The sequence below is a fragment of the Pelodiscus sinensis genome, chromosome 32 (genome assembly GCF_052426305.1).
Source record: "Pelodiscus sinensis isolate ZL-2025 chromosome 32, ASM5242630v1, whole genome shotgun sequence".
NCBI classification, from domain to species: domain Eukaryota; kingdom Metazoa; phylum Chordata; order Testudines; family Trionychidae; genus Pelodiscus; species Pelodiscus sinensis.
The window spans coordinates 11726427-11753885 of NC_143083.1; the positions used below are offsets into that span (position 1 = coordinate 11726427).

The following is a 27459-nucleotide window of genomic DNA, read 5'->3' on the forward strand; positions in this document are numbered from 1 at the left end:
CCCTGCTCTATGGTCAGAGCAACAAGGCATCTGCCAGGGGAAGGTGATAAATCAGAGCTTTTAGCAAGAGCAGCAGCAGCAATGATAGGGACAAGAGAATGAAATTCCCCACTGTACCCAGCCATGTCAAATAGCCAACAGTGAGTGAAAGCTGCAGGCACCTCCTTCCTGGGTAGGATCTCTAGAGTGCTCCTTTCCAATTAAGGACAATCTGATTCACCCTTCCTTACCACCCTGTGATATGGAAGGATTAACTCCTCCTAGGTTGTTGGGGTGCCAAACTCCTTGGCTTAATACAGATCTCTGTCTGGTAAATCCTGCGTATTTTCAGACTGAAACTTCACCTGTGTAAAACTGAGGGGTACAGCCCCCAGCCCAAGAGAGGAGGGACATGCCTTAAAAAACAAAAATCACAGTATGAATCCCCCATCACCAGCTCTTGGCAGAGAGCCCAGCATTTGAACCCTTCCTGGATGGAGGTGACTCAAGCCTCGCTACCCTGGATTCCTAGTCCAAAGGGCCGAGGGGGAGATAATGGCCCCCCAAAAAAGCCACTAAAGGGGCAAGCAAGGTGCTTTAATAACATTCACTCCCTATTGCCTCTGTCCAAACCCCGAGCCCAGTGCCCCTGCCACTCCCTACAGCATAAAACGATAAGCCGGGAGCCTTGCCAAGGGAGCTGGGACAGATGCCCCATGAAATGGGGGGGGGGGGGGAAGAGAAGAGGGCAGATCACCAGAAGACACATCCTTTGACAGGGAGGGGCATCTCCCAGATCCCCTATCATGACTCCCTTAGACCAGGAGCCTTATCAACACCAGCATAAGGCCAGGCAAGCAGTCCCCCAATCAACAGGTGGAAGGGCCCTCTTCTGTTTCCCCCACTGCCTTGGGGGAGAAAGGGATCGGATCCCTGAGGCCACCTCCCCAGCCTTCCCGCTTGCTCAAGAGTCTCCCCCTTCATTGAGAGCCTGCCCCTTGCCCCCCGGTCTCCCCTCTTCTTCGAGAGCCTGCTCCCTAACCCCCCCCCGGCCTCTCCCTCTTCGAGACCCTGCCCCCTACCCCTTCAGCCTCCTCTTCTTCGTGAGTCTGCTCCTTATCCCCACCAACCCCCCAGCCTCCCCCTTCTTCTTCCTCTTGGAGAGCCTACTCCCTACCCCCCAGCCTCCCCCCTTCTCCTTCGAGACCCTGCCCCCCCCCCTACCCCCCAGCCTCCCCCCTTCTCCTTCGAGACCCTGCCCCCTGCCCCCCAACCTCCCCCTTCTCCTTCGAGACCCTGCCCCCTACCCCCCAGCCTCCCCCCTTCTCCTTCGAGACCCTGCCCCCTACCCCCCAGCCTCCCCCCTTCTCCTTCGAGACCCTGCCCCCTACACCCCCCAGCCTCCCCCTTCTCCTTCGAGACCCTGCCCCCTACCCCCCCCCCCAGCCTCCCCCCTTCTCCTTCGAGACCCTGCCCCCTACACCCCCCAGCCTCCCCCTTCTCCTTCGAGACCCTGCCCCCTACACCCCCCCCCCAGCCTCCCCCCTTCTCCTTCGAGACCCTGCCCCCTACCCCCCCAGCCTCCCCCCTTCTCCTTCGAGACCCTGCCCCCTACCCCCCCAGCCTCCCCCCCCCCTTCTCCTTCGAGACCCTGCCCCCTACACCCCCCAGCCCCCTCCCCCCCCAGCCTTCTCCTTCGAGACCCTGCCCCCTACACCCCCCAGCCTCCCCCTTCTCCTTCGAGACCCTGCCCCCTACACCCCCCAGCCTCCCCCTTCTCCTTCGAGACCCTGCCCCCTACCCCCCCAGCCTCCCCCCTTCTCCTTCGAGACCCTGCCCCCTACCCCCCCCAGCCTCCCCCCTTCTCCTTCGAGACCCTGCCCCCTACCCCCCCCAGCCTCCCCCTTCTCCTTCGAGACCCTGCCCCCTACCGCCCCCAGCCTCCCCCTTCTCCTTCGAGACCCTGCCCCCTACCGCCCCCAGCCTCCCCCTTCTCCTTCGAGACCCTGCCCCCTACCGCCCCCAGCCCCCCCCCCCTTCTCCTTCGAGACCCTGCCCCCTACACCCCCCAGCCTCCCCCTTCTCCTTCGAGACCCTGCCCCCTGCCCCCCAGCCTCCCCCTTCTCCTTCGAGACCCTGCCCCCTGCCCCCCAGCCTCCCCCTTCTCCTTCGAGACCCTGCCCCCTGCCCCCCAGCCTCCCCCCTTCTCCTTCGAGACCCTGCCCCCTACCGCCCCCAGCCTCCCCCTTCTCCTTCGAGACCCTGCCCCCTACACCCCCCAGCCTCCCCCTTCTCCTTCGAGACCCTGCCCCCTACACCCCCCAGCCTCCCCCCCCCTTCTCCTTCGAGACCCTGCCCCCTACCCCCCCCAGCCTCCCCCTTCTCCTTCGAGACCCTGCCCCCTACCCCCCCAGCCTCCCCCTTCTCCTTCGAGACCCTGCCCCCCGCCCCCCCAGCCTCCCCCTTCTCCTTCGAGACCCTGCCCCCTACCCCCCCAGCCTCCCCCCTTCTCCTTCGAGACCCTGCCCCCTACACCCCCCAGCCTCCCCCTTCTCCTTCGAGACCCTGCCCCCTGCCCCCCAGCCTCCCCCCTTCTCCTTCGAGACCCTGCCCCCTACCCCCCCCAGCCCCCCCCTCCCGAGCCCTGCCCCCCTCCCCCCTCTCCTTCGAGACCCTGCCCCCTACCCCCCCCAGCCTCCCCCTTCTCCTTCGAGACCCTGCCCCCTACCCCCCAGCCTCCCCCTTCTCCTTCGAGACCCTGCCCCCTACCCCCCCCAGCCTCCCCCCTTCTCCTTCGAGACCCTGCCCCCTACCCCCCCCCCCCCCAGCCTCCCCCCTTCTCCTTCCAGACCCTGCCCCCCGCCTCCCCCCTCCCCCCCGGGCCAGCCCCCCCGCGGCACCTTGCAGCCCTGGTAGCCCTCGAAGGCGCGCAGGGCGCTGTCCGTCAGCTTGACGTGGAAGACGGAGACGCGGGTGCCCCGGCCGAGCCGCCCGCAGGACAGCCCGTACCCGCGCTCCGCCTGCAGCGCCGCCATCTTGGGACCGTCTCCCCCTCCGCGCTGGGGGCCGGGCGGGGCCTCGCGCCGCAGGACACGCCCCCTCCTCCCTCCCCCCGCTATTATTTACCAGCGCCCCGCCCCGCCGGCCGGCCTGTTGCTGGGCTAAGAGGGGGGGGGGGGGGCAAGTGGGCGGGCAGAGCGCGCTCTGATTGGGCAGGCCGGGCCGGCTCCGGATTGGCGTACGGAAGTGAAGGGCGGAGGGGCGGGGGTATTCAAATCGAAGCCGCTGTGCATTGTGGGTAGCGTGGTCCTCACGCCACCCTGAGCCTGAGTGGAGTGGAAGGGAAGCTCCAGGGGCAGCGGCGGGGAAAGATGGAAGGGGGAGGGGGGTGCGAGGAAGAGGGGACAATTCGGAGCTGGAGCTGGAGCTGGAGCATGTTGTGATCTCCCTAGGGAAGTGGGGGAATCACACCCGTGTCTGTTCCCCGGCTTTTAGCCCTACAAGCTGGCTGTAGCTTTCTGGTGGGCCAGGAGAAGTCCACAGAGGGAAAGTTGTACCCCACTTTAATTTACACCCCTGTGCTTAAGGCAACACAGAACCCCCTCCGGGCTGTACCTCTTAATCCAGTCTGGGAAGGGGAATCTACTGTCCTCCCCCTCCCCCTATAAGGGACCTTTACACCAGTCCCATACTGTCCCCTGAGGGGTTGCATTGCTAAAACTCTCTCACCTCTGATCACAGTGCAACTGGTGCAAAGGCTGCAGCAGCCAGTGCTGGTTACCGGCCTTGAGCTTGTGCGTGATGCAAGTCAAGCGGCTGCGAGCGACCCCCTGGAAAGTTGAGCGACCCCCTGGAAAGTTGCACGACTGCAACTAGATCCTTGTGCGACCCCCTGAAAAGTTGCACGACTGCAACTAGATCCTTGTGCGACCCCCTGGAAAGTTGCACGACTGCAACTAGATCCTTGTGCGACCCCCTGGAAAGTTGCACGACTGCAACTAGATCCTTGTGCGACCCCCTGGAAAGTTGCACGACTGCAACTAGATCCTTGTCCCTTCACTCACCGGGACCCTGTTTCCGTGCACCTGGGAAAGCCAGGGCTTGGGCAAGGTCTCTGGCACAGACCCAGACAGTATCTTAATACCAGGACAAGCCCATTCCTTTAGTCTAACCATCTTCCCCTTTGCCCCCCCTCCCCCCTGCAAGCAATGGGTGTGCTCCCACACTGTCTCCAGAGTAGGATTCAGGAATGTAGGCTCACCCGCCTGACAAACGCTGCACCCTTGAGTTTCAATACCCACAGGATTGGGGCGCACCATGTTAGAGTCTACTAAAAGAACACAGAGAAAGTGTGGGCGGGGGTCAGCACGGGAATCCCTCTGTCAGCGGGTTCAGCTCCGCCATCGAACTGGGCCGCCACCAAGCGAGTAACTGAAAGACATGCTGCTTAGTAGCCCTCTAATGTGCTGAAGTCCCACACACCTGTGGCTAAGTGCTGGGGGTTGTGGTGAGCGCAGTGAACAGTGTAACAGCTGGCGTAGAACCAGCAGTGGGTCCCTGCTCCTGCGTTGGCGTCGCTTCCTTCCGCTGCTCGCAGGAAGTTGTTTTTCCTCCTCTGCTGAGACATTGAAGTGAAACTGGAGGGATGTCAGCTTCACGTCCTTGCCCCCACCCTGCCCCGCTCAGCTCCATCGCGAACTAGTCACAGGGCTGCTGGAGGACACAGCTCCAAAGCTGGGATGAGGCTGGAGCATGGGGGTTCCCAGCCCCCCCCGCTCTCCCAGCACTTTCCAGGACGGCGGGTGGTGTCATCTCTAGGACTTTTGTTGTGAGAAAGGAAGTTCCTCGAAGTGCAAGTGGGACAGCCACTAAGCCAGGCTGCCGGCAGCCCACTGGCTCCCCCAGCGGGGTCTGGCCTCCTGAGCTCAGGCTACCATACCGAGTGCGCGTGGGCGGAAAGGAGGTGCCTCTCCCCAAAGGAAGTGCTGCCTTTGGGTTTATTTCAACATCTTGCTGCGAAATTCAGCATGAGCAATACCAGGCCAGCAGCCTCAGGGTCAGCCCGTCCGGCCCTGGGCACGGGACGTGTTAGAATGGCCTGTGTCTGCATTTGCACCTTACCGAGCTTCCGGGCTGCTACTCATCAGCTCTGGCAGACCAGCCAAGCCACATCCCCAGGGCAGTGTGGGCTGTGCACCTTCACAAGGAACCAGGGTAGAGTTTCAATCTCCAGCGCAACTAAAAATAGCTCCAGCCCCAGGAATCAGCCACAGTCTCCTGAGCAGGGCGTCAGAGGGTACGGCTACGCTGCAATTAAAAACCCACGGCTGGCCTGTGCTAGCTGACTCGTGGGGCTCGGGCGAAGGGGCTGTTTAACTGTGGCGTAGACATCTGGGCTCGGGCGGGAGCCCTGCAAGACAGGAGGGTCTCCGAGCTCCGCATGTCTGCACCACAATTTAATTGCCCCTTAGCCTATGTCCTGTGAGCCCAAGTCAGCTGGCCACGGGGGTCTAACTGCAGTGTCCACAAACCTTTGGAGGGCCGGTTAGATGCCCTGGCCCCTGCCCCAGACGTGTGGGCTCCGAAGCTTGGAAGAGCCACAGTGTTGTAGCTTAGCATAACCCACACTAGCTCTCCCCCTTCCCCAGGTGCGTTTGTGGCCACCAGGTGGGCACAGAGCAGCGATCCCAGGGATGTGACATGCTGCAGCCAGTGTAGATTTAGGTGGGTTTTTAGAACCCAGGTGCAGCCACGCACAGGTGAACTTGTCTCGCGAGGGGGCTGGGCTGTGCTTCCCCATATGGTGGCGTTCTCCAGCGGCCCGTGGCTGTAGGGGCAGGTCACAGAACCTCAGCTGTACAGGGGAGACGGAGGCTGTTTCCTTGAGAATGTGATTTCCCAGTTTCTCCCAGCTTCCCCACCCCCAGCGCTGTCCAGGAAGGGAAAGGCTGGGCTCAGCCCGCCAACGGCAGCAACCACTCAGCACCCTGACCCCCCAGCAGGGAGCTCTGCCATCTGCAGTATTTCTGCCACGAGGGAGCCAGCGACCCGGGGTGGCGTCGGGCTCTGCATAAGGAACCACAGTGACCGATTCCCCACCCGATGGGCACTTGCCAGGCTGGAGTCGCCCAAGGAACATCTGGTTTTCTGGACCCTTCAGCAGGGGTGGGCCTGACGTAGGGCAGAGAACACTGCAGTTTCTGGGGCTGGTCTGCTGCTGACAGCGGAGGCAGGGCCAGGGTCGGACCAAACGACACGCGGCCAACTCCCATGGCGTCGTGGCGTGTCTTACGCTAGCTCCTGGGGATCAGAGGAGAGGCCCCGGCTGATTTCAGTGACGACCCCAAGGAAGGGTCCAGCTCCAATGGGCACAGAGAAAGGTCTGGTCACTGGAAGCAAGTAACAGCCCAACGGGTCAAAGGAAAGAGGCCAACACTGACTCTCCTGGCCTGTTCCCATTGCTGCCGGCCCTGCCTTCCACTGACACGGGACTGGCCTTTGACGGGGGGACTCACTGGATACGGGGAGGCTTTTCAGGGCGCTGTGGGGAGACGCGCTCAGCTGCTCCCCCAAAGGGGAGGGCCCATGTGGCACGCCCTACGGTCCCACCTGAGGGGACAGGACCCCAAATAGAGACGGTGCAGGACTGCAGAGACCTGGTCAAAGGCACCAGTGCCCACGGGCAGGCTGAGGCAGGGGTGAGCCGTGGCTCCGGCTGCCCAGTAACTGGGCCTGCAGGCAGACTCGGTTTCCTTGCACAGCAGCAGAGAGCCAGAGAGTAAATACAAGGGCAGGGGCAAGAATGGGAACCAAATCCAAAAGCTCCAACCCTGCCCTCTAGAAGGGGTGTGGTGGGGGGGGGGGAGCCCCCTGGGCCCCGGTGGTAGTTCCCCCAGTTGCAGAAGCAGCGCCCAGTGGTGTGAGCTTGCAGCCCTGCCAGCAGCTCCCTGGGGGCAACGGGCCGTTCTCCCCCTAGCCCTGTGGGGCAGGGACCCCCAAGGTGCCTCCTGGGAAGGGCAGCCCCGCCCTGCTGCCTGACTGAAAGGGCCTGGGTGCTGGAGGTGCCAGGCACAGGTCTGTTCTCCCCCCACACCTGGTAGCACTAGGCCGAAACATGCAGGCTGTGTCTACACTGGCATGAATTTCCGGAAATGCTTACAACAGAATACTATTCCGTTTTCAGTTTTTCCGGAAAAGGAGCATCTACAGTGGCAGGCTGCTTTTCTGGAAAAGCCCTTTTTCCGGAAAAGCGTCTGTGGCCAATGTAGACGCGCTTTTCTAGAAAAGAGCCCCGATCGCCATTTTCGTGATCGGGGCTTTTTTCCGGAAAAGACTACTGGGCTGTCTACACTGGCCCTTTTCCGGAACAGTGTTCCGGAATCAGGACTTATGCCCGAGCGGGAGCAGAATAGTTTTTCCGGAATAGCGGCTGATTTTGTACAGTAGAGCATCGTTGCTTTTCCAGAAATTCAAGGGCCAGTGTAGACAGCTCGCTGCTTATTCCGGAAAAGCGGCTGATTTTCCGGAATAAGTGGCCCAGTGTAGACACAGCCGCACAGGGGAGCTCTCTGAGCCACTGCTGTCCTGGAGCCTCGGCTGCCTTTTCCTAAGCAGGGGAAGGGAGCTGTCCATCGCAGCCCCCCGGCCGACAGCAGTGCGCCCCACTGGAGAGATAAGGCCCAGGAGCCCCAGCCATCCCCCACGCCCAGCGCTGGAGGAGATGGAATTGAGACTTGTCCTTTTATTGGGGATGTTCACAGTCCGTGGGAGGGGCAGTACTTGGACTCCAGAGCTGGGCAGACAGTAGAACAGCACAGCCCCTGCTGCACAGGGGCCCAGGAGTTGGGAAATCCAGGAGCAGGGCAGGATAGAGCTACAGGCCAAGGGGAAATGCCCCCCCTCCCCCCGGAATTGCAGAGATCAAACCCCTGGAGGGGGCTCAGCTGAAACGGACACAAGATGCTTCCTTCATCCCAGTCCTGCCCCAGTGCTTTGCTTGCTGGGGGGTCTCTCCTGCACCTGGGACGGTTCTTGGCCATGGCCCAATGGACCCCACCCTGTGCGCAGCCGGTGCACAAAGGCTGGGGGCAGGGTACTTGCCCTGGGTAACTCTCTTCCCCCCCCCCCCCATGTGCAAGAGCTCTGGGGGAGGGGCTGTGCTCTCCCACCTTCCCCCCAGGGACAGGGCCTAGGCACCGCCGCCCTGGGACCCCGCCCAACCTTGTGCGGAGCATGGTAGCCGCTGGGGCACGAGCAGCCTTTCGAGAAGGAAAGCAGGTGGTTCCAAACCAGGCTGCTGTAGCTTTGCCGCAACAGGCGGCGGTGCTCGTGATACTAGGGCACTCCAGGCTCCTTCCCCACTGCCCCCCCCCAGCCCAAGGGGAGGGGGCGCTGGGGCCATGCCCTCCCCCCATAGCCACATGGAGAGAAGCTGCAACCACCCCAAGGGGCCCAGCCCTACCCCTTCTTCCCTCCCCCAGCAACAGCAGACTGGTTTCCTAGGGGGAGCCCCTCCCTGCCTGGCCCTTAGGTGGGGCAGGGGGCACTGGCTCCCCACCCATGGGAGAGGTGCTGCGGGGGAGGACGATGCCAGACCCGTGATCAATGGGTGGAGACGCCAGGCTCTTCATCCCACCCGTCGATGCCCCGCGCCGGGGTGGCAGGAGGGAGGCTGGTGTTTCTGTGATTTGCAATTGGTAGGCGAGGGACCGGGGAGCGATGCCCGGTGCCCCGGCTCCCCGCTGGAGGGAGGGATCAGACAGTCCTCGCCAGGTGGGTCCGGGGGGCAGCTGATGGGCAGGCTGGGGCACAGCCCCCCTCCATAGGCCTCTGCAGACAGCGCTAGTTCCGGGCAGCTATGACGACAGACAAGGCCACGCCGCCGAGCGCGACGGCTGTTGCACCGAAGAGCCACTTCCAGGGAATAGACTGGAGGGGAAGGAAAGAGCCCCGGGGTGTTAGACGAGGCCCAGGCAGACCCCACTGGGCTGGCTGGGGGTGCTCTAGGAGCATGCCCGGAGTAGGAGTCATTAGAACCCCCTGGGCTCTGGGGCTGGAAAACAGCAGAAGATCGTCCCCCGCCCCCCATCAGGGGCAGAGAGGCACGGCCGATTGGCCCTGGGGCCCATCTCACAGGTGGGGTCGGGAAGCTCCATCACAAGCGGGGGAGGGGGTGGGCAGGGAGCTGCTCTGGCCCAGGAGCACAAGGGAAGAGGGGAATAGGGCTCCCTCTGGCTGGTGGGGGGTGCCGGCCTGAGCCATGGAGCTCAAGTGGGCTCTCCAGATCGGGAGCCACAGCGAGCAAGCGCCTCAGCTCTTGCCCTACCCCTCCCTCCAGCTGGCAGCTCCAGACTCTGTGCTGGGCCGCTCCCCGACCTGGGCTGCCTCTGTACTGACTGGGAGAGGGGAGGGACCCCGCGGCAGCCTGCTCCGCTGGCCACGTGGGCACAGGCAGTGGCAGAGAGTGAAGAGCCCTTCCAGGTCTGGGCGAGGCCCCGTCCCGTCAGCACAGCTTTCGCTTCCCGTCCCCGCCTCCCCCTCCCCCGACTCACCCGGGCCGACTTGTCTTTGCACGTGGCCGGGGCGCCGCCGGTGCCCGGGTTCCCCAGCATCTTCCTGTACATGGCTGTCTCCACGTTCCTCTGCTCCGCGTGTTTCTTCACCAGCTTGGAGAGCTCTGCGTGGATGGTCTGCGGGGGGTGAGACAGCCAGGTGGCCCTGAGAAGCCAGCCCCACCTCCCCTCGCCGCAGACTGAGCAGCACGGCAGCCCTGCGAGGGCCCAGAGCCAGCAGCCCCTTGGAGCCAGGCTCAGACACTGAGGCTGCTGCAGTCAGGACTCCCTCCGGGACAACGGGAGCCGGTGCCTCCCCCTCCCCTACCATCCAGCCCCAGTGCTGAGCAGGGGCACGTCCCTGGGGCTCCTCCTACCACAGCGTCTCTTAGCTGCTCAGATCGGGCAGGCCAGGCCTCGGGCCAGGAGAGCAGCCAGGCAGCTCTCATCCTAGGGTTGGGCCTTTGCCTCTGCCGCAGCGTTCCGCCTTGAAGAGCCCCCCCGAGGGGACGACAGGGCCTCGCATGAGCTCCAGCCCTGGGGGGAGGGGGGGAAGATGCCCCCATTGGGCTGGTAGTAAGGCTGGTCGTGCCTGAGGTACTAGCATCCCCCCACCTCTCCCCATCAGATCCCTCTACGAGTATGTGATTCGGCCTTGCGCCAGCAGCCAGGACAGGCCCACAGTGCCCAGCTGGGGCTGCAGGCCAGGGCCTGGACGTCCCCAGCAGAGAGGGCAGGACAACAGAAGGGTCCCGGTCCCAGCAGGTCTTGCAGCTTCCCGCCTCTGCCAGGGTGAAACTGAAGCCAGGTCATGTCAGGAGACCGAAGGCATGCGTGGGCCTGAGCTCCTGGCAGGCACTGGGCACGGCTGCCTAGTCAGGCTGGTGTTCCTGTCCAGCAGCCTCCGGTCCATTCCCCCTGGAGGTCAACGTGGTGCGTGAGTAGCCAGGGAGGCAAATGGTGCAACAGCCATCTGGCTTCATTACCCCAGCCCCTGCCTTAGGGAGGAGTCAGTGACAGGGCCCCCTGGCCACGGCAGGGAGTCGTGCGGCCAGTAGCACTGCCCCCAAGCAGGCTGCGCCCCAGATCACCACGGGGCCTCGTGGCTGGGGTGGGGTCAGCGTGGACACAGCAGTACAACCACTGCCCTGGCCCACAAGGACGGGAAGGGATCCCAGAAACCCGCACGGCCCTGGGGGCAGCTTTAGACCTTCTGCTGTCTCCAAAGCTGAGGCGCTTGCAAGCTCATCGCCCGGCCCTTGGCCCGAAGGGGGAAGAGACACCTGGCCCGAGAACACCGAGAGAACCCTCGGGGGGAGCTTTCAGGACGACAGAGCCAATCCCGCTCCGACGTCCCACTATCTCCCCCAGGCGTGGGGGTCAGGAAGAAGGGAAAGCAGCCCAGGGTTGGAGCAGGCAGGTCTAGGAGGCACTTGGATCAGCGTCGGGTGGGAGGGGGAGCAGAGGCCTGCCCGCCTCAGCCCCAGAAGGTGCACGGCCGCATGGGGCTGTGCAGGGAAGAACAAGCCGGAGGGATGGATGGAGGCACCAGAACTAGGGATGTTAACTGAATAGTCAAGTAATCTCGTGAATGTTTATCGGTTACTCGACGATTCTATAGTCCCTGGGGGTGGGGCCGGTGGGCCGTGAGCTCTGGCCTCAATCCCAAGGAGCCGCCTGCCATTCCGTGCTGCTGAATCAGAGGCAGCAGCGTGGGGTGCCGGGCGGGAGCTGGTCCGTGAGGGGAGCTAGTTGAAAAACCAGCAGACCTCACGGCCCGGATGCCTGTCACTCCATGCTGCTGCCTCCCCCCAGTGGCTGCTGCCACTCCTGTATAAAGGAAGACGGAGGTATGAACTCCTGGACCTGGCTTGAGCCAAAATGGAGCCAGGCTGCCTGTTCACCCGGCTCCTAATACACTTTAAATGAAGAGACCTGGACCCGGTGTGAGCCAGGACTGAGCCGGGCTGCTGGCCAGCTTGCTAGAACATTTACTGGCGGGGAGAGGGGGAAATGCATCTAGTCTATAGCATTTAACCGATAAGCAAACGCTTCTCGGTTAATCGACTGCACCGTTACATCCCTAACCAGAATCCCATCCCGCGGGCTGCTTGTAGGAGATGTATTCCTCCTTTATTCGCCAAGGACCAGGGCCCTTTGCTGGGTGACCAGCTGCAGGCTGCCACACGGGCAGTGGTGCTGATTTCATAGCAAATGGGAAAGGACTTTGGGGGATTTTTAAAAGGCGGTTAAGTATCAGAGAGGTAGCCATGTTAGTCTGAATCTGCAAAAGCAGCGAGGAGCAAAAAAAAACTTCAGGACCAGACTTCAAAGAGAAACTGCTGAGCTACAGTTCATCTTCAAGTTTGACACAATCAACTCAGGATTAAACAGAGACTGTGAATGGCTCGCTCACTACAAAAGCAGCTTCTCCTCTCTTGGAATTCACACCTCCAGGTCAGCTGCTAGAAGTGGGCCTCATCCTCCCTGATTGGATCCACCTCGTCATCTCCTGCCTGATTCTGGCCTGAATATTTATACCTGCCTCTGGAAATTTCCACTGCCTGCATCGGACGAAGTGGGTCTTTGCCCACGAAAGCTTTTGCTCCAACACTTCAGTTAGTCTATAAGGTGCCACAGGACTCCTCGCCGCTTTAAAAGGAGGTTGTGACACTGCTCAAGACAAGGCACAGCAGAGAGGCGGCCGACTTTGTTGGGAGTCCCACCGGAGAGAGAGGACGGGGGAGGCACGATCCAATGGAAGTGGGACTCCAGCAGGATCGGACAAGCCCCGGCCTGTCTCTCTAGCACGGTTGCCCGGGTTCTCGAAGAAGCAGTAACAACATTCAGTAGGAGTCCAGGTACTTCGGTGATTCAGATCTGCTCCTTCCTGACCTGCATCCTTGTGAAGCCAGGCTGGATAGCCCCCAGGTGTCCCAAGAGGTGCAGGCCAGTCCCGGCACAGCCTGGCACGGAGCGTGCTGCCCTGCAGTCCTACCCTCTCGGAACCAAACGATGGTCACGCCAGGGCTCGAGAGCCACTGAGCAGCGTTTGCCCAGCCTCAGCCCCGCTCCCCGGGGTGCAGCACTGACAGCCCCCGCCCCCACAGCCCACGTGAGAAGAGCCGGAACAGAGCCGCGGGCAGGCAGGACCCGAACCCAGGGCCTGGAACGACTCAGGGATTTGGTTTCTGGCCTTTGTGGCTTGTGTAGTGGGGCTGCGCCCTCTGCTGGGGGAAGCGGGAGCCTTGTCCCTTCACAAGCAGCTGTGGAACGGCGCCCGGCCAGGGGCAGGGAAGAGAGTTAGCACAAGGAGCCACGTTCCTTGACATCTGCTAGAAACACGCAGGGTAAATAAGACACGGCTCATTTCAGGGCATCTGAGTTCACCGTTCCCCTGCTCAATGGCTGCTGGAGCAGCGCTGCCCGGAGCTCATGGCACAGCGTGGACTGGGGGGGAGAGGCAAGAGGCCACACTGCTCTCCAGGCCGCCAGCTACCACAGCCCTGCCCCTTCCAGCAGCGTGGAGCCAGCCCCCTCCTCCTCTTGCCCAGGGGCCCGCAGAGACGGTCGGCTCCGCTGGGAACACCTGGGTTCAGCCCCTTGCAGAGCAGCGAGGCCTCCTCAGGGCAGAACCTGCCTCCCTCCCCTCTCTGAAGCGTAAGAATCTGGAACCTCCACGTAGAGGCTGGGAAGGGAAGCAGTCGATACCGTTTGCTTGGTTTGCCCCCGGGGAAAAGCACCTGGCTGACAGCCCCAGAGAACTGAAGGGCCAGACAGTCAGAGGTACCTGATTTGTCAGGGGAAGAGTCTACAGCTACTGGAAAGGGAAATCATAGCTCGCAAATCCATTCACGTTCTTTAAGGGGGTCGCTAGGCATGTGGACAACGGTGATCCAGTGGATGCAGGCTACGTGGACTTTCCAAAAGCCTTTGACAAGGTCCCTCGACAAGGGCTTAGGTAAAGTAAGCGAGGTAAGAGGGAAGTTCCTCTCACCAACCAGTAACGGGTAAAAAGATAGAAAACAAAAGAATAGGAACAAATGGTCAGTTTTCAGAACGGAGAGGGGTACATAACAGGGTCCCCTGCGGGGTTTGTACTGGGACCAGGGCTGTTCAACACATTAAGGAAGGATCTGGAGAAAGACATAAGCAGTGAGGTGGCAAAATTTGCAGAGGACACAAAATTATTCAAGATCATTAAGCCCACAGCTGGCTGCGAAGTGTTACAAAGGGAATCTTCCAAAACTGGGTGACTGAGCAACAAAACGGCAGATGAAATTCAATGTTGATAAACGCAAAGTAACGCACATGACAAAACAATCCCAGCCGTACAGACAGTATGATGGGATCTAAGTTTGCTGTTCCCACGCAAGAGAGAGAGAGAGAGAGAGATCCATCTTGGAGTCACTGTGGACAGTTCTCTGAAAACCATCCGCTCAATGTGTGGCCCCAGTCAAAAAAGCTAATAATCTTAGGGAAGAGATAGATAAGGCAGCAGAAAATAGAACTACATAGCTCCATTGTGTGTCCACACCTAGACTACACCGAATGCCGTGGTCACCCCATCTCAAAGAAGATGCAGTAGAAATAGCAAAGTACAAAGAAGGGCAAGAAAAATGACAAGGGGTTTGGAATGGGTCACATATGAGGAGAGATTAAAGAGACTGGGACGGTTCAGCTGAGAAGAGAGACAGCTAACCCTCCCGTTCCATTCCCTCTGAAGCCTCTCACGTTGGCCACTGTTGTGAGACAAGACACTAGGGCCAGATGGACCATGGGTCTGACCCACTGTGGGTCCCATTCAGGCGCCTTTATGCCCCGGAGCAGGTGAAGCTAGATTCTGCAGCTCATGAAAAACAACATCCTATGCAGCACGCTGCGAGCTAATGAACACCACTTCCCTCCAGACACCTGCACCCGCTGCTCCTGGGAAATCCGACAGCCGGGAGAGGCCAGGCCTGTGCTAGACACGGACGTGCCCAGCGAAGGCTCCTATCATGCACTGATGTTTCTTCCTCTTTAATTAAGAAGTTAAGCTGCTTGGTGCCCGAGAAGCAGCCCGCATGGACATTCCTGATGCGTGGTAGGGATGTTAAGCAGCATGTAATCGGTTACTTGTGTAGCCAACGGTTTTGTTGACTACACGCTTAATCGATAAGGGTTAGCAGAGAAAGCTCAGTCCTGGCTCGCGCCAGGCCCCTTGGTAAACCCCGCTGCGGCTCTGCATTGTGAAGGGACTCGAGTCCCAGCTCGCGCCGGGTCGCAGCATAACCCCCGGAGGGCCTCAGTTGCCTAATAATGCGGAGCGCTGACCTGCTCCCAAGGGAGCCAGCCAACTGGCCTGCCTCCCAGGGACCACAGAGCAGCGCTGACCTGCTCCCAAGGGAGCCAGCCAACTGGCCTGCCTCCCAGGGACCACAGAGCAGCGCTGACCTGCACCCAAGGGAGCCAGCCAACTGGCCTGCCTCCCAGGGACCACAGAGCAGCGCTGACCTGCACCAAGGGAGCCAGCCAACTGGCCTGCCTCCCAGGGACCACAGAGCAGCGCTGACCTGCACCCAAGGGAGCCAGCCAACTGGCCTGCCTCCCAGGGACCACAGAGCAGCACTGACCTGCTCCCAAGGGAGCCAGCCAACTGGCCTGCCTCCCAGGGACCACAGAGCAGCACTGACCTGCTCCCAAGGGAGCCAGCCAACTGGCCTGCCTCCCAGGGACCACAGAGCAGCGCTGACCTGCTCCCAAGGGAGCCAGCCAACTGACCTGCCTCCCAGGGACCACAGAGCAGCCCTGACCTGCACCCAAGGGAGCCAGCCAGCCGCCAACAAGAACACAGAGTCTCAAAGAACAGGAGTGATCACACGCGACTAGGAGCCTTGCAGCTCCAGCAGGGTAAGGCCCCAGCCAGCCGCTCGCCTCCAGCCCGGCAGGAGGAAGAGACGCCGGCTAAGCCCAACGCCGCAGCCCGCCCGGCAGAGCAGCAGCGGGCAGAGCAGCCTACCTTGTTCGAGGGCTCCAGCTTCAAAGCTGCCTTGAGGAGGGGGATGGCCTCGCCGTACTCCCCTTGCTGCGCCAGCACCTGGAAGCCAAGCCACAAGCTGAGCAGAGGCCCCCAGCGGACAAGTCAGAGGCTGGGGGCACCGTCTGACACACCCACGGTCAGGGGTGACAGCTGAGGAGAGGCCTACTGGCCATGTGACTCCTCCCCATGCCACCCCTAACCTGGGGGAGAGCCAGGACAACCCCTCCTCCGCACCAGGCCCCACCTCCCCCCAGCAATGCACCCGGAGGGACGACCAGGTGTCTGGCCTTGGCAGCAGTGGCTGGGCCCCGCTGCACTCACCAATAGTGGCAGAGAGGAAAACGAGCGACCTGGCCCCCCGCCACATCGCTCCGTTTCCCGCTGGTCCTGTGCCCTCCCCGGAGCGAGAGGCCGGGAGCAGAGCAAAGCACATTGCTCCGCTCTGCCCTGCCAGCGACAGCGGCATAGAGGGAACGAGGACGATACCCAACCCCCGCTGTCAGTGCCAAGTCCCCTCTGAGGCTCTGTCCCCGCCGGCTGCTGACTCCTTGCCCCTCCTGCCCAAGGCACTGGGGGGACACGTTTCCCCCCCCCCCCCGCCGGGCGCACATCACCCCTGCCGGCTGTCAAGAGAAGCAGGGGCCTCATGCAGCACAGCCCCGCCCCCCTCCCTCCTTACCTTCCCCTTGCGGAAGAGGGCCTTGATGTTTTCCGGCTGGTGCTCCAGGACCAGGGTGCAGGATCTCAGGGCTGCCTCATAGTGGTCCAACTTGAGCTGCGAGGCTGCCAGGTTGTTGAGACATTTCACCTTCACTTCCAGCAGCTCGGCCTCCTCCTCCGGGCTGAAGTCGACTGGAGAGACCCCGGAGCAGAGTTACCCTGGAGTACAGCACTTGCCAGCCCTGCTCGAGGCCCCGGGAGCCGACGACCCTCCCCTCCTATCCCCCAAGCCATGGAGGAGTCTAGACCTCACCCGGGCCAGCCACAGAGCAGGAAGGGGACCCCAGGAAGCTGCTGCTGGGTAGGACACACAGCAGGGTGGCCCGGCTCTCAAGGTGCTGGGATCACTGCCCAGAGAGCAGAGGACGGGGCAGGCGTGTAGTGGAGGAAGCAGGCTGCAAAGCCACCCAACGCTGCTTCCCCAAACATCTCCCCCGGTGCCAGAGCAGGGCCCGGGGCACCCCTGGCCTCCACGAGGAGGCGCTGCCGGGGGCGGGGCAGGTACCTTTGGAGCTGGAGTCGATGGCCTTCAGGGCAATGTCGTAGGAGTTGATGGCCAGCACGTAGTCCGCCTGCTGGTAGTAGAAGTTCCCGCGCTCCCGCTTGCGATTGGCCAGCTGGATTTTCTCCCGCCCGCTAAGGAGCTCCAGGTCGGGAGCACCCTGCGCGGCCAGCAGCTCCACTTCCAGGGTGAGGGTGGCGTGGGGCGGGATGTCGGGGCTCCTGCGCAGGAGCGAGGAGACAGGGTGGCACCGCTGGCGGGGGAAGAGCAGGCCCGGCGGAGGCAGCGGCAGCAGCCCCTCGGGCCAGCGAAGCAGCTCCAAAGCAGGCTCGCACGCTGCTCCGGCGCCACCCTGCTCCGGCTACTGGCCCTCACCACCCACTGCATGCCGGGGAAAGGGGCCGGCTGGTGTACGCGAGGCTGCCAGCTGAGCCTCACTCCAGCCCTGGAGAAACCCCACCGGGACAGTGGGGCCCGCCGACACCTGGGCTTATTGACTGGGACTGCGGCTAGGTGGCCAACTGGGCTGGGGACACAACGAGGACCAAGCCCAACACTTCATCTCGCTCTCCCCCAGGCAGAGGCTCCAGCCTTCGGCCTCAGCGCTGCAGGCCAGGGGGATGCCCTCAGGGAGTCTCCTCCCCAAGGATCCTTCCCCGCTTTCATCCGGCTACAACTACGCTCCCGGCAGGGCTCCGGGACCCCACTCACCTGCCCTGCGGGCCGTAGCAGTACTTGGCATCCGACACGATCAAGGCGGTTTCTCCCATTTCCAGCAGCTGCGCACACAGGTCTAGGGCCTGCAGGCACCCAGAGCGGAGAGGGAGGTCAGCCGAGGGCCCTCGCCACATGGATTCCAATCCCAGAGCCAGACTCGGGCTCCTGCCGCATGGGCAGTGGGGCCGTGCTGCCGGACAGGGCACCCGAGCAGCTCGCAGTGGCCGTCGGGTCACCAGGCAAACCAGAGGGAGCACAGCACAATGCAGGGACAGAGCAGGGGGTCCCAGTACTTAGAGTGCCGGTCAGTCAGGGAGCTCTGCTGCCCAGGCAGGTGAAGAAAGCTCTGACAGGGTTCCCTGTCCCGCCTCCTCTCTCCCCCCGAGTTCTTACAGCAGGGGTGGGGGGACCTTGTCTGGGTGAGGGCCACTGACCCACAGGAAACCTAACAGATATTGTGCACACCAGCCCTGCGGTGAGGCAGTGGAGGGGGTTGCAACACCAGCGTGGGCTCCCCAGTGCTGGGGGAGGGGGACTATGAGTCTCAGAGGCCGGATCTAGGCAAGCCAGGGGCCACATCTGGCCCCCAGACCTGAGGTTCCCTCCCCCGTCTTAGAGAACGAGGCCCACTGCCAATCTACAGAGCCACGCTGCAGCTGGGCCTAAGATGCGGCAGAGGGCAAGGCTCAGAGGCAAGAAACAGCCTGTCTCAGAGAAGAAATTCCCTTGATCCCTCCCCCCCCCCCGCACTGCCCCAACAGGTGTGAGAGCTTCCCCGGAGCACCAGGCATCTGCAGTCACCGGGGGCAGAGAGGATGCTGGGACCGGAGGAAGCAGCAATCCGACCCACACCAGACCAACCCAAACATTCTTGCATTCGCGAACCAGGCTTTGCAAGCAGGCCGGGCTCCACCAGCCCCGTTAGCCACTGTGCCGAGTTTCTGCTCCTCCCCCACCCCAAACACCTCCAGCACCTGGGCACAGGGCCCTCAGCCCCCTCGTCCCTACCTGCATGACATCACAGTCTCCCACGGTGAAGGAGAGGCTGGGATTCTCCTCCACCACGCGGCCGTCCTCCAGCATCACCTTGAGGCGAACGGTGACATCCTGGCCTTTGCGTGGCCGGCTCTCCACGCCGTGACCTGGCACCAGGGTCTGTTTCCTGAGCAAGCCACTGCCTGCGCAGACAGACGGAAGCAGGAGCACCACACAACACAAGGAGAGAGGAAGGCTGTTTTAGTTCATGCTGTCCCTGGCCTCTTGGGTTTACAGCTAGAGAGCAGCAGCCAGGATGGTACGTTCCCACTAGGGGCCGGATGCCACGCTCTTGTTTCATGTTGACAAGAACGTGATGGCCCTGAAGAGTCCTGGATTCACAGCCTTGGGGACTGAAGGCTCTTTGGGGCAGAGGCCGGGTCTCGCTCAACGTTTTGTAGGTTGGCAGGCTAGAAAGGCCTGTTGTGATCAGTCAGTCTGACCTCCTGGATTACAGACACCAGAATCCTGCCCTTTGTTCATTCTAGACTCACTCTTTATATTGAGCCCTTGGGACAATTTACCGAGGGATTCTCTCTCGCTGCCCCGTTTTACATTAAGACTGACTGTTTCTCTAACCGATCTGCTCTAGGAACTATTGACGGCAGGTCACTGGCCTATGCTTCACAAGGGGTCCGACTAGATCCGCAATAGGCAACCTCAGCCAGCGTTTCTCAACCTTTTTTATAAAGTACCCCCTTTAAAAAAAAAAAAAGTACCCTCAGTACCCACAGTTTGCAGACACACAACATTTTTGTCGACCATTGCAACACATTTGTTTAAACAAGTTAATTGTAGCCGGTCGGGCAACGACATTTTTGGGTGTAAAAAGTACAAAAATAATCAAGCGCTGTAAAACGTAAAACAAAAATTCAGTTTTCTCCAAATTTCAGCGTGTTGCTGTGCCCCCCAGACTTTGCTCAAGTATCCCTAAGGGTTGGAGTAGCACTGGTTGAGAAACTCTGACCTAGGCTGCTGGGGGGTCCGCCTCCCTCTCAGGGGGCTGCAAGATTGGTGTAACCAAGTCGGGCTCCCGGGAGAGGGCCGTTTTGCCCCCTGTGCTTGCTAACCTAGGATTTGTGGGCGGTGCCGACTGAACCGTGGCAGCGCTTGGATTGGATGCCGATTCTCCCGGTCAGTGTGCCCTCACCTCACGTGCCCTGGCTTTACATGCGTGTTGCTTTAGTGACACTGGTAGCAAAAAAAAAAAAAAAAAAAAAACCTACAAGGACAGAAACTAGCAGGATCTGGCAACCCTGTGCATGAGATGTCTCGTGGGCTACACACAGGCCTCGTCTATACTAAACCAGAAAGGTCGGCTTAAGGTACACAACCCCGGCTAGGCAAAATGCACAGCTGGAGTCAGCTTACCTGACGCCGAGCCACGGCAGCATCCACACAGCGGGAGGCCAACAGGAGCAAACACCCGTCAGCTTCCCTTAGACGTCACAGAAAGAGGACTCCTGGTGGGGGCTGCCCTTAGCATTGGATTTACGGATCTATACTAAACCCGCTAAATGACATGCTAGATCGACCTCTGGAGAACCCATCTTCTTGTAAGAACAGACGTGCCCATAGAACCCTAATGGGCCATGCAGGTGGCAGGTTGCCACTGGACTAATGAAGACAATGGACGTTTCTGGCCTTGGGAATCTAGGAACCTTTCAGAAAAATCTTCCAATCTTGATTCGCAAATCACCAGCGATCGAGGAACTCCTCCCCTCCCCCACCTCGGTCAACGAGTTAATGACTCTGGTTGCTCAAAACATGCGGCTTATTTGCAGTTAACTTGTCTAGCTTCAACTTCCAGCCACTGGGCTGCGTTACGTCGTCCCCTTGCCTGCTGCAGCGAAAAGCCCATCGCTACATGCTCGTTTCGCAGGTAGGGACTTATGACCTGGCCAGGTCATTCCTTAACCTTCTCTTTGTTCAGCTCGGCCGACCGAGCGCCGAGTCCCTCACGGAGAGGCACAGCGCCCAACCCTTTCCTCGTTCTCAACGCCCTACCGCGTATCAACGTCCTCCTCGAACCGCGGGCACCGCGGCTGGACGCAGGATTCCAGCCGCCGTCGCGCCAGAGCCTAGCGCAGAGGTAAGACCCTCGCTGCTCCACGTGGTGCCTTTTGACCAGTGGATTAGCCGCCAGTCCCCAGATCTTTTTCTCCTTGAAGAGCACTCGTGCCTTCCGAATGCTGCAGCGATCCAAGCCGACAGCCTACGCACCGAGGAGGGCTGGGCCAAAACCCATTAAATGAGCGCACACCTGAGTCGCAGGAGATGCTGTCATCAAACAGCAGTGACAGGCTGCTTGCTAAGCTGGGTACAGACTGGTGGGCCAGTGGCCAAAGACTCCATAGCGAGGCATCTGCCACACCCTCGGGCCCCCCTTCCCACACCCCCGTGGCGTCTCCAGAACTGCTGCCGGGGGCACATAGGCTGCAGTCCGGGATCCTGCTTGCCCTCGCTGGGAGGCAGGGAGAAAGGGAACAACAGGAAACAGCATGGCACCTCCATGCACAGGATCTTACCCAAAACATCAAGCCACTCATCAGCTGCCAGGGGCATCTTGGAGGCCTCCTCAGGGGTTTGCTCTGATCCGGGCGTTTGGGCATCATCTCTGGCTGGTGTGGCCTTTTCTGGCCCGATATCCTCCAAAGGGGGGAGCTCGCTCAAGTCGTCGTCATCCTCCTCATCTAGGACTTCAAAGTCCTCTCCGCTGTCCAGCATGGAAGCGCTGGCCTCGGCGAGGCCTGGTGAGCCGAGATCCAGGCTGGCACCTGCCCAGTCAGGGGAGCCATCCGCCGGCTCCTCCCCTCCTGAAGCCATCGCAGAGAGGCGAGGTGAGGATCACACTGGCTAGGAAGCAAAGACAGAAGAGGATGTTTTGTTTGGTGGTTTCTCCCCTGGCGGAGGAAGGGAAGTTAAGAAGAGCAACAGTTTAGAGTCAAGAGGCGCCTTGCAATTGGGGATGTAAAATCCCGATCAACCAGGTAACCGGCTAAACGTTAGGTTAACCGAACATGTAATCGCTTAACCGACTAAAAGTGGGATCCGGGAGGGAGACTGCTCCAGCCCGGCTAAATCAGCCCCCTACCCACAGGGCTCCCGCTTCCAGTCCCCGCACGGGGGCGGGGGCTGCTATCGGCTCCTAGTTCCCAGCCCGATGGAGCAGCCCCTGTCCATGGTGAGCCTGGGCCTGTTGCAAACAGAGGCTGCAGTGGACAAGAGCAGCCTCCTGCCCATGGCAGGAAGGAAGTTGCATCAGTCCCTTCGGGTTACCGGTGAACCAGAACCAATAGACATGACCCATTTAGGGTGCTGCTTACCGGTTACCCTTTCACATCCCTATTTGCAACAGGATCTAGCAATCCAGTCCAGCATTCTGCCCCGGCCACAGGGAAGGTTCCACTCACACTCTGATACACAGCAATTGGAACTCAGCAACTGACAGGTTCCAGGACCCTGAAGGACCCCAAGAGGGATGCAAATGAAGTGGAATCAAGCACCTGAAATTGCTATGCCCAAGCTGAATCACAGGGGGGGGGGGCACATTTTGCCTGATGCTCCCCATCCATAGGCAGGGCAGAGCCTAATTGGCAGAGGGAAAATATTTCCTGGATACAGACTGTACAGCCAGGCAGGTGAGTCTCTAGGCTGACCAACACCCTCCAGTGGAGACTACCCCAACACTGGAGGAGTTGGCGGCTGTTACCTCTTGGCTGGGCTGCACCCTCAGGCTGTCGGTCTTCAGTCCAGGGGACAGTTCCGTACGCCCAGCTGCTCGGAGAGAGGTGTCATTCCTCTTTTCCAAGGAATCCTACAAACAAACAAACAAAGCTTGCGGATGCTCTTGCAGATCCAAAATCCCCCACCTCTCCTGTTGGGGGGAGTGTGGATCAGATACCAGAGGCACCCATCTACCGCGTACTGCTTTAGCGCCAAGTCTTGTGAAATCATCACTGGGAAGAGATGAGGGAGTGAGGCCCAAGGCAGCAGATTGTGTCAACCCAGCTTCCCAGCCTGGCCTCACGCTCAGACAGCGGACAAGCCAAGGCCTCAAAGGGAAACAACGGGAATCTGGTGTCTCCACCGCAGAGTCCACCTCCAGGTACGGCAGGGAGCTCTCCCAGCAACAAGGGACGCTTGTTCACAGCAAGAGCTCGGTCTCCAGGCAAACGCCATTCACAGCGAGCTGTTTGTTACACACGAAGTGCCACAAGCAGCATGCTGAGGAAAAGGCACCTGCTGCTCTCAGCAAACACACCAACGGATCAGCTCCCAACCAGGGCAGGAGAGCCAGGCCTCTAGCCAGCTCGCAGGCAGAAGAGAAACACACACACACACACACACACACACACACCCCCCACTAGCATCAGGCGACGCGAACCCAGCTTCACAGAGGATACAGGAGAGCTCGGCACTCGTCAGTCTGGGCGGAGCAGGCAGAGCATGTAAGAGAACAGGTTTGGGATGGACAGGAAGAGACTGGTCTGGTGACAGAGCTCAGGTGCTGTGGCATTCTCCTCCGGTGTAGGTGTCAGTCTTGCTGCCAGCTAATTACAGGAGCGAAACCAACGCTGGTCTCGGACACCACCCCAAGACAACAAGAGTCATGACCTACACTTGGGACTGGAGATGGAGGCAAACAACTGTGGGAGCCGGGATCTGCAGCCACAGAGGAACCATGAGCAGAGTCCGTAGCTCGAACACCCAGCTGAGAGCTGTAGCACCATGCCAGGCACCGTGCATTAAGCTCCAAGGCCTAACGCAAAACATCATGCGATAGGATACAGCTCCGAACAGACTGCCCACCCGCCCTGAGAGCTAGGCTTGCTGGAGAGCATTCTACTCCCCATCTGGGCCCTTCTAGCCTCCTGGCTAACGCACCATCATGCGCCAGACACCAGTGGCTGGATCTGGCTGTTCTAAAGCAAACAGCCATTTGTATGCACTGTGGCAGGGGGTTCTCAAAATGAGATTGTGGGATCCCTCAGGGAGTTGCAAGGTAGTTACATGGGGGGGGGTCACGAGCTATCAGCCCCAAGATCCCATTAAATTGCCCTCCCACTGTTTTTAACTCATTGGCTATGGAGACACAGGGGTCCAATATGCCCAAGACACTTTTCCACCACATATGGCTTGAGTCAATTTATCTTGGCCTTATCCACGGTCCACCCCCTCTTTCGCAGACTGTTTCCTGCTGGGCTTTGCCTAGCTCAATGCAAGTCCCTGCATAGCTACAAGGGCTGCAGTTGGAGCAGAAGGCTGGGACACCGCAGGGAAACACACACCCCCAGCTTGGACACTTGGCATCAGCTCCCTAAACAAGCAGCAAGCCAGAGGCTGTAGGCACCATGGCTGGAGGGATAAAGGGCGCCCAGATGGTAAGGTGGTGGGGCAGGTTCCCGCGTGGCCTAGGGCGCTTGCCTGGGAAGGATGGGGTTGTGGGTTCTAATCCCAGGTTGGGTGGGTCAAAACCAGTCGGTCCTGGGGCTGGAGGGATAAAGGGAGCCCTGACAGTAAGGTGGTGGGGCAGGTTCCTGCATGGCCTAGGGGATAGGGCACTCGCCTGGGAAGGATGGGGTCATGGGTTCTAATCATAGGTCAGGCCCTCCCCAGGGCTGGAGGGATAAACATACAAGCCCTTTAACAGAGGGCTGGAGGGATAAACAGACAGCACCCTATCAACCCACTCTCACTTTCCTGACCAAACCCCCCTGCCAGCCACAAGCCAGTTGCCAAAGGGGCATTCAAAGTAAAGACCCCAGCCAAGAACACACCATGGATGGGCACCGCCCAGGCAAAGCCCATCCAGAAACATGAGCCCTCCTGCCTTCCAAAAGGCAACTTGATTCTGTCAGCCCCACACCACTCACAAAACTGCTGGGGTTTGCATGACAGCATTTCAGGAAATGTGTCACATTTTCCCCGGTACATCCTTCAATTAGCGAGCGACACAAAGCATCCATGTAGGCACCCGTAGGAGCTGTGACCCAGCTAACAAGCCCAAGCAGAAGCACCAGTATCATCCCCTCCAGCAGTTGCCCTTTTCAGACCCTGCCTCCCAGCAGGCGCCACCCACAGAAAAAAGGCTTCAGGCCATCAACACCTGCCTTAACAGGAGCTTGCCAGTAAAAAGGTGAGGGCAAGATGGGACCTGGAACACTTCAGCTGCCCCCAAACCCAGGGAGTAGTAAGTGATGCCCCCCCACTCTCAACAGGTGCCATAGAGGAACTGTCCCTTTAGAACCATCCCCCTCCTCACAGTCTTTCCAGCGGAGGCCACAGCGCCTTACACAACTCATGAGTGCTCCCCCCCCCCCCCACTTTTCCCACCCTGGAGCTATGGTTCTGTGGTGCACTCAGCCCCAGACGGCTGGGGAAAGAACCAGTCTGCTGTACCCAGTGCAGCAGGCATCCCTGCCTTTCACCAGTGCCGCATTACCCACCCCTCACACCCATATCGCAACAGGGCCGTCCCTTGACCCGGGCTAGCCAAGGAGACAGAAGCTCTCTGGCAGGCCCACCGCCTCCACACTCATTTCAATTTGGCACTGCCAGGCAGGGACCGACCACGGCCTGACACCTCTGGGCCACAGGCTCGTGGCTCCCAGCCGGGGGCAGGGAAGCAGCGAGAGAAGGGGCCAGTACACTGTGGGGCACATGAACCCACAGAGCCCAGCCCCAGCAGTGGGAGGGCCCCGCTCCCCCCTAGACCTTGGCTGACTGCGACCTGGGTCCAGCACGACAAGCCCCGCACAGCCCACTAAGGGGGTGTGTGTCACCAGCCGAGTCCAGTTTCCCCACAAATGGTCCCCAGCCAGTGCTCACCTAGCCACCCCCCAGCCTTGGCACCCCCCTCACCGGAAGCCTCTCACCCCCACCTCCCCCAGCCCCCCTCCCCAGGCCCCTCTCACTCCCCTACCCCCCTTCCCCAGCCCCCATCCTCCCCGGGCCCCACTCACCCCCTGCCCCCCCTCCCCAGGCTCCTCTCACCCCCCTGCCCCCCTCCCCCAGCCCCCCTCCTCCTCAGGCCCCTCTCACTCCCCTACCCCCCCTTCCCCAGCCCCCCTCCCCCCCGGGCCCCCCTCACCCCCCTGCCCCCCCCTCCCCAGGCCCCCCTCCTCCCCCCTGCCCCCCTCCCCCCCAGCCCCCCTCCTCCCCAGGCCCCCCTCCCCCCCCTCTCACTCCCCCCCCCCTCCCCAGCCCCCCCTCCCCGGGCCCCTCTCCCCCCCTGCCCCCCCCCCCGACCCCCTCCTCCCCAGGCCCCCTCCCCCCCCAGCTCCCCTCCTCCCCCCCCTCCACCCCCCCCCAGCCCCCCTCCCCAGGGCCCCCTCCCCCCCCAGCCCCCCTCCCCGGGCCCCTCTCACCCCCCCAGCCCCCCTCCTCCCCCGGCCCCCCTCACCCCCCCCAGCCCCCCTCCTCCCCGGGCCCCTCTCACCCCCCGCGGCACCTGGCTGGCGCCCCCAGCAGCAGACCCCACGCCCGGGGCCTCTTCCGCGAGCAGCGCCCCCAGCACCCACCTGGCCTGTGGCCTCCGGGATCAGCTGCTGTAGCCCCGCCCCCAGCTCTCATTGGCTCCGCGGCGCGGGGAAGGCCGTCGCTACTGGCTGGCTGCAGCGCCCGTCCCGCCTGGATCGGCCTTTGCCCGGCGCCTTCTTAAAGGGGCCGCGGCGCGGGGCTGGGGGAGGGACCTGCATGGTCATAGAGAAGGACAGCCAGCGGGTCCCAGCATGCACCGCTGCATCCCTACTCTAAAGCATGCCAGGTCCCAGCATGCACCGCTGCACCCCAACTCTGGGACCTGGTAAGTCCCAGCATGCACCACTGCATCCCTGCTCTCAGCATGCACCGCTGCACCCCAACTCTGGGACCTGCTAAGTCCCAGCATGCACCGCTGCATCCCTGCTCTCAGCATGCACCGCTGCACCCCAACTCTGGGACCTGCTAAGTCCCAGCATGCACCGCTGCATCCCTGCTCTCAGCATGCACTGCTGCACCCCAACTCTGGGACCTGCTAAGTCCCAGCATGCACCGCTGCATCCCTGCTCTCAGCATGCACCGCTGCACCCCAACTCTGGGACCTGCTAAGTCCCAGCATGCACCGCTGCATCCCTGCTCTCAGCATGCACCGCTGCACCCCAACTCTGGGACCTGCTAAGTCCCAGCATGCACCACTGCATCCCTGCTCTCAGCATGCACCCCAACTCTGGGGCATGCCTGGTCCCAGCATGCACTGGTGCATCTCAGCTCTGGGAAGCTCCCAACATTCACCACTACCCCCCGCCAGCCTTGGCGACATGACAGGCTCCAGCATGTACAGAGCTCTGATCCAAGGTGGCAGCCACCCTACTAGGATGGCAGAACCCATCAGTGCATGTGCCGCTTGACACGGCAGCCTGGACGCTGTATGTTTAACTGGATAACCAGCCTGTCCTATTGCATTATGAGTGGGGAGCTGCTCCAGCCAGGTGGGGCTGGAGTTCCCCCAACCCATGTTGCACTGTGGTGGGCCTGGCTCGACCACAGCAGCCCCCTGCCAGAAGCATGGCAAAGAGAAGGGGCCATTCTGACTGGGCTGGGGGGGGGGGCGAATAAACAATTACTCATTTACATCCCTATTTAATACTCATTTAACAAACAGAAGAGCAACACAGACATTTGAGATTTTAACAAAATAAGTATCAGAAGGGTAGAAGTATCAGAGGGGTAGCCGTGTTAGTCTGAATCTGCAAAAGCAGCAAGGAGTCCTGTGGCACCTTATAGACTAACCGAAGCGTGGGAGCATAAGCTTTCATGGGCAAAGACCCACTTCGTCATCTGAAGTGGGTCTTTGCCCACGAAACCTTATGCTCCCACGCTTCGGTTAGTCTATAAGGTGCCACAGGACTCCTTGCCTCTTTAACAGAATAAGATCACTGCCCCACCAGGAT

At 61.0% G+C, this 27459-nt stretch overlaps 2 protein-coding genes across 8 annotated transcripts in view; both read right to left on the reverse strand.

The window, feature by feature from the left end:
• The window catches only part of ELL (elongation factor for RNA polymerase II), a 96862-nt gene extending 93781 nt beyond the window's left edge, over positions 1-3081 (reverse strand). The window contains exon 1 of one of the 2 annotated variants that reach the window (XM_075902904.2): positions 2880-3081. In XM_075902904.2, coding sequence (XP_075759019.2) covers positions 2880-3014 — 135 coding nt within the window. In that variant the 5' untranslated portion in view covers positions 3015-3081. The remainder of the gene's footprint in view (positions 1-2879) is intronic. The other variant, XM_075902903.2, reaches the window with a different exon arrangement.
• Positions 3082-7705: 4624 nt separating this feature from the next.
• On the reverse strand, positions 7706-26178 carry FKBP8 (FKBP prolyl isomerase 8). Of its 6 annotated transcripts, none has more exons than XM_075902901.2 (11): positions 26050-26178; positions 22239-22343; positions 21853-21988; positions 21055-21382; positions 18500-18669; positions 17486-17574; positions 16778-16995; positions 16232-16404; positions 15532-15609; positions 9531-9668; positions 7706-8907 (listed from the first exon to the last, which is right to left on the reverse strand). In XM_075902901.2, exons 4-11 carry the CDS (start codon positions 21350-21352, stop codon positions 8821-8823), a joined length of 1251 nt encoding a protein of 416 aa, XP_075759016.2. In that variant the 5' UTR covers positions 21353-21382; positions 21853-21988; positions 22239-22343; positions 26050-26178; the 3' UTR covers positions 7706-8820. The 6 variants fall into 6 exon arrangements, with proteins under 6 accessions (XP_075759016.2, XP_075759014.2, XP_075759017.2 ...); XM_075902899.2 differs by having other exon boundaries at positions 25980-26058; XM_075902902.2 differs by lacking the exon at positions 21853-21988 and having other exon boundaries at positions 21055-21378.
• Between the last annotated feature and the right edge of the window lie 1281 nt (positions 26179-27459).

What these genes read in the sequence shown, in the direction of transcription:
- FKBP8 (XM_075902902.2), bottom strand. Translation starts at nt 21,352, where the DNA reads ATGGCTTCAGGAGGGGAGGAGCCGGCGGATGGCTCCCCTGACTGGGCA. An exon ending in GAGACTGTGATGTCATGCAG is followed by an intron (nt 17,575 to 18,499) that starts GTAGGGACGAGG and finishes GGGTGCCTGCAG; the next exon opens with GCCCTAGACCTGTGTGCGCA. An exon ending in TGCTACGGCCCGCAGGGCAG is followed by an intron (nt 16,996 to 17,485) that starts GTGAGTGGGGTC and finishes GCTCCTGCGCAG; the next exon opens with GAGCCCCGACATCCCGCCCC.